At 51.7% G+C, this 6,000-nt stretch overlaps 1 protein-coding gene across 2 annotated transcripts; it reads left to right on the forward strand.

Moving 5' to 3' along the window:
* Positions 1-461: 461 nt before the first annotated feature.
* LOC115091062 lies at positions 462-5,391 on the forward strand. 2 transcript variants are annotated; one of them, XM_029600889.1, is made up of 2 exons: positions 462-931; positions 3,557-5,391. In XM_029600889.1, exons 1-2 carry the CDS (start codon positions 628-630, stop codon positions 3,931-3,933), a joined length of 681 nt encoding a protein of 226 aa, XP_029456749.1. In that variant the 5' UTR covers positions 462-627; the 3' UTR covers positions 3,934-5,391. The 2 variants fall into 2 exon arrangements, with proteins under 2 accessions (XP_029456749.1, XP_029456750.1); XM_029600890.1 differs by having other exon boundaries at positions 467-931; positions 3,571-5,391.
* Positions 5,392-6,000: the final 609 nt, after the last annotated feature.

Consider the following 6,000-nt stretch of genomic DNA (forward strand, 5'->3'; position numbering starts at 1 on the left):
TTTTGGGAGGTCAGCACATGGCAGCGGCCATTTTGGGAGGTCAGCACATGGACTTTCAGGATTTTCTTTTACTATTACTTTTCTTTTACTCCCCAGGTCCCCCCCCCCATGCGCCGGCACTCCCGCCTCCCCACGGAGTCCGGCCGCCCCTCGCCCCCCCCACCTTCCTCAGCTGCCCCCACCCCCATCCTATTCCCGTCCAGCCCCCCCAAACTTGCCGGGCCCAAACGTGCGCCCCCCCCCGGCTCCTTGCACCCCACCCACCGCCCCCCCGTACCCCGGCTGCCCCCTCGCACACCCACGTTTGGCTACCTATTCATATGCCCCCCCCCCCCCCAAAACTGTGCGGGATCTAACCATTTAATATGTCTACACAGCATGGCTACCACTCAGTTTGCTATGGCTTCTGCCCCGTCCGCACTTATGCCGGACCAGGCTCAGGCTCCAGCCAATCGAGCACGTCAGAAGCCAAGCAAATTGCAGGAAAACTTCGCGGCAACGCCAGAAGTCGAAAAACGTAAGACCAAGACACAGAGGAATAAGAGGAGGAAAACCGCAAGCACACGACAACCGCGTAGCATCAGCCATTTGGGCTGCTATGTACCGGAGCAGCCCCCTCCCCGGGGCATGACCCCTGCAGCACCGACCCCTGCAGCACCGCCACGAGAGAACTTCGGCAATGTTACCGAACGACAGCTGCGTCAGCTCATGGACCAAACCTTGTCAGTGGCTGCTATCCATGGCACGGACAGGGTGAAGGCAATGCTGGATGCCTTAACGCATACCACTAGCCCATCCCCTGGCTCAGTGCCCATCGGTCCACAGCACGGTGCAGCGGGCAGCTCCAACAGTTCAGCTGGCAACACCCAGCCACCAGCACGTCAACAGACAGCTCATGGACAACACGGGCAACCGCAAGAAGGACAGAACTGTGAGTACCCTGATTTAAACCGGGGCCAGGGTAATGCGCAGGTACCCCCAACACAGCCCAGTTACCCACCACCAAGGAATGGCAGCGAAGTGTGGCTGGGGCCACAGAGCGCTCCTACTGACATTTTCGCTGCTATGAAAGCTATTTTCGATAACTGGCATGGGCAGGGTAATGCTAACACTAGCCCAACACAGGAAACAGGGCAGTCAGGACGACCCATGGGGGATATTTTACTTGTGACACCAACCCCAGCCACAGCTACAGCTGTTGGAACACCAACCCCAGCCACAGCTTCAGCGGTTGGAACAACGGTGGGTCAGCTGGGGACCAATGGGCACAATACCACTGGTAGCTCAGCCACGAATGGCAATAACGCTGCACAATACACATGTACAGTGGGCTCACTAACCGCGCATGTGTCAGAGGCGTTAAAAGAGAAAATATGGTGCAGCGAATATGTAGATATATTCGAGCTGCTCAGGAAAGAAGGGGAGGGTTCCGATCCCAAATGCCACGAAGCGTGCAAACTCTCAGCTAGGGAGAAACCCTTCATCGCTAAGACGCTAGCTAATTGGTCAGCAGGATTCAGAATTCTGTCATCCATCATAGGTCAAAAATTTCCTGAAAAATGTTGCTCCTTAATTGCTTACCAGGACGTCATTTGTGGTGCTTATCGCACGTATGGCGGTACGGCTTGGTTGGAGTATGATGAGCAGTTCAGAAGGAATATGGCTGTGAACCCAGGTTTAGAATGGGATCGCAAGGATATTGACCTCTGGCTCTCAAAAATCACACCGTACCGACCGGTGCAGGAGGTTGTCCCTGGCTTCGCTGGCAATGCATACCAGCCGAGTACATGGTTAACTCCTCGCCAACATACTTTTACGGGAAGATTTCCATTTCGGCAAGGTCAGCCCTTTCGTCAAGGGCAAAGGTGGGGGCAAGCCACTAGATTTAGGGGCGGGGGGACTCCCATCTGTAGGCTGTTCAACTCTGGTTTTTGCAGATTCGCTGCTGCCTGCAAATTCAGACACGCCTGCATGGGATGCGGTGCAGGCCACTCTCAAACAAAATGCTCAAGGGGAGGAACCATCCCCCACACAGAGCAACAATAAATTCATTAGAGCACCTACCCCCATTAAGATACATAGCTTGCAGGTCTGTTTAAAGGGTTATCAGCCCAAGGAGGCCAGATGGCTATATGAAGGGTTTTCCCAAGGTTTTCACATACATTTCATGGGGCCAGAAACCGCCACAGAGGCTAAGAATCTGTTATCTGCGAGGAATAATGAAGAGGTCATTGCACTAAAGATCAAAAAAGAAAGCGACATGGGTAGGGTGGAAGGCCCATTCAATGACAAACCTCTACCTCATTTTAGGATTTCCCCTCTTGGGGTGGTTCCCAAAAAAGAGCCAGGGGAATTCCGAATGATTCACCATTTATCCTTCCCAGAGGGTGGGTCAGTGAATGATTACTTGGACCACGAAGCATGCTCGGTCGCCTATGCCTCATTCGACCAGGCATTAGACATGGTGAGGCATTGGGGGCAAGGGGCATGGTTGGCAAAAGCCGACATTGAATCAGCCTTCCGCTTGCTTCCAGTACATCCAAGCTGCTTCCATCTGTTGGGGTTTCAATTCCGAGGTAAATATTACTTCGATATAGAGCAGCCCATCGGGAGGCATTTATCTTGCGCCTACTTTGAGAGGTTTAGCACATTTGTGCAATGGGCTGTAGAGCAGGACATCGGGAAAGGGAAAATCATACACTATTTGGATGATTTTCTGTTTACCGGCCATAGGGACACACAGGCCTGTGCGCAAGCCCTCGAAGCATTCACCCGGAAAGCTGACGAATTAGGTATTCCGCTAGCTAAGCACAAATCAGAAGGACAGTCACAAAAATTGTCATTTCTCGGTATCGAAATTGATACTCTGCAAATGGTCACACGCCTACCGCCCGCAAAACTAGAAGCGTTACGCGCCAACATATCTACTACCGAACAATCACGCAAAATCACGCTAAAACAAATGCAGTCACTCATTGGTCACCTCAGTTTCGCTTGCAAGATCATGCCCATGGGTCGCCCCTTCATTAGAAGATTGTCCCAAGCCACAGCAGGTATTCGCAGGAGCCATCATTTCATTAGAATCACCAAGGAGCTCAGGGAGGACCTCATAGTATGGAAGACATTCCTAGGGGAATATAATGGGCGGACAGTTTGGAGGGACCCAATCATGACCAATAGGGAGCTGCAGCTCTACACCGACGCAGCGGGGAGCGCTGGATTTGGGGCCTATCTGGCTGGGAAATGGTGCGTGAAACGATGGCAAGTACAGTGGGAAGCCATGGGTTTACTCAGAGACATCACTTTTCTCGAATTGTTCCCCATTGTTGCAGCAATACACATGTGGAAAGCATGTTTCCACAACAGAAGAGTAGTTTTTTGGTCAGACAACATGGCGGTTGTACAGGCGATAAATTCTCTCACCGCTCACTCCCCTAGGGTCATTAGGCTATTGCGGGATTTAGTACTGCTCTGCCTGCGCATTAACCTGGTTTTTAAGGCTAAGTACGTTCCGGGGGAAGCTAACGGCATCGCTGATGCATTGTCTCGTTGTCAGTGGTCTCGTTTCAGATTCCTGGCCCCGGAAGCAGAGCATCAACCTTATCGCGTCCCTCCTCGGATTTGGGAATTAGGGTGCCCGGAATCGCCTCCATATTGAGATCGGCTCTGGCAGAGAGTACGGGGAGAGCATATGCACGCGGCTGGAGCTTGTTCCAAAAATTTTGCCAATCAAATAACACGCAAGTTCAGGGGACAATGACAGAGAGAAATGTAATGACAGAGAGAAATGTAACAGAGTTCTTGCTCTACCTCAAGAACTCGGGGGTATCAAGAGCACAGGCAGGGCAACATGTAGCTGCTATTGTTTTCGTCTCCAAACTATGGGGTATAGGCACAATTAGCAACTCCTTTCTCATAAAAAAAAGATATTAGAGGGTTGGCGGAGACAAGAACCAGTTAGAAGGGACGCCAGAAAGCCTATCACACCAATGCTGCTACAAGCACTGGTAAAGGAGCTCCCCAGCCTAGTTTGGGACAATTATGAGGTAAAGCTATGGACCGTGGCTTTTTCACTAATGTTCTTTGGGCATTTAGAAACAGCGAGCTTATCCCGAGGGCAAAGGTGACCACCAGGGCATCGGATGGGGGTTTCCTGATAGAAAACATAAGGCTGGTTAAGGAGACAGTACAGATCTTTCTCAGGCGAGCAAAAACTGATCAACGGGCAGTAGGTCGCTGGATTACATTATACCCGGCTCATACGGGGGAGTTATGCCCCGTAAGGGCTACGACAGAATACCTCAAAGTACGCCCGCTGGGGGGAGGGCCCTTTCTAAAACACAAAGATGGCAACGCGTTATCGCGTTACCAGTTTATCAGTATACTACGCAAAGGCTTGGAAAAGATAGGGGAAGACGCGGGAGCTTATCACACACATTCATTCCGAATAGGCGCAGCATCCTTCGCCAGCAGCAGCGGTTTAAGCGAAGATCAAATTAAGGCGCTAGGGCGGTGGAAATCCGGTAAATTCAAAACATACATACGGCCCAATGAACAGTTTCACTGGGAAACATAAAAAGCATATATTTACCGTCCTGTTACACATAACCGTTTTATTTTGTCCATCATAGACTCGTCAGCGGGGAGCGCGAAAGTGATATGGATCATGGGGCACTCGTACATTTATTGGGCGCGCGTACATTTATTGGGCGCACATTAGAACCAAGAAAAAGACCTCCAGCGAGCACATGGGCATACCGCGTAGCAAGGCCAGCTTATTCTGGCTCGGCAAACGAGGGATGAGGTGGGTCCAACTAATGCCTTGCATCCTCCAATACGCCAGGCAACTACCACAGCCTGATATTATCATCTGTCATTTGGGCGGTAACGATTTGGTCGCAGTCAAAAACATTGACTTAATAATCACGATCAAGAAGGACTTGACTGCAATTAAGGCTATATGGCCAGCCGTGGTATTGGTATGGTCCCACATTATTCCCCGATTGGTATGGAGGGACGCGAGGTCGCATAAAGCCATCGAAAAAAGCAGGCGCAAATTGAACAAAGAAGTGGGGACGTGGTTGAGAGCTATGTCGGGATATGTCATCAAGCATGATGATATTTCGCTCTCATGTTCAGGCATGTATAGGCCGGATGGGGTTCACTTATCAGACGTTGGGGTAGATATCTTCATCCTCACCCTGCAAACGGCCACAGCAGCTTTAGTTAATTAGTGGGGGTAGAAAACAAATAAGGTTTTACTGTTTCCTACTTTGGCGGGTGCCCTCACCGGAGCATAAGGGGATGTATCGCTGCATAGAGGGGAAGTTTTTGGTGTTGGGGGAGGGGGAAGGGGAGGAGCACAGCACCAAGGACTTTGCATAGGGGGAAAGCGGGGGCATGGATATAACTAAGTATGGCGGAGACCGAGATAATGGCCGGTCTGGGGGTGGCCCAATGAAGGCCTGGCATAAGCAATAATCGCGGCCCGCAAGGCCAGGGGTGGGAGGAGGCGGCAGAATACTGCACGGAGCGGCAGTAGCCACGGAGGCGTTCACGGAGCGGGATGCCAGTGGCGGGTGTTCCCCTTCACGGAGCGGAAGGCGGGATTGGCATTCACGGAGCGGGGTGCCAATGGTATACCACCTTCACGGAGCGGAAGGATGGAGGGCTGCCGTCTCCAAAAAAGCATTGGGGTGGGAAGAACAAGGAAGGTACCGGTGAGGGCGTGGCATTTAGCTAATGCCAATTGTTTAAGCTGCTGCAATATAAAGTAATAAGGTTATAATGTTAAATTTTGGCTGTGGCCGTTTCTTCCACTTAATAAAAGTTATCCTGGTTTACCTACTCTGTTGTCGCGTGGTCAAGGGTGGGAGGGGCGGTCATCCGTGAGCTACGGCGTGCCAGAGTTAAGGAGGCCCTGCCTCTCGAGGCATGGGCCGTATAACTGGGCAGACGTGCGGCAGGCAAGAGGGAGGGGGGAGAGGGGCACAGCCTAGG

Source organism: Rhinatrema bivittatum, chromosome 4 (genome assembly GCF_901001135.1).
Source record: "Rhinatrema bivittatum chromosome 4, aRhiBiv1.1, whole genome shotgun sequence".
Classification (NCBI taxonomy): Eukaryota; Metazoa; Chordata; class Amphibia; order Gymnophiona; family Rhinatrematidae; genus Rhinatrema; species Rhinatrema bivittatum.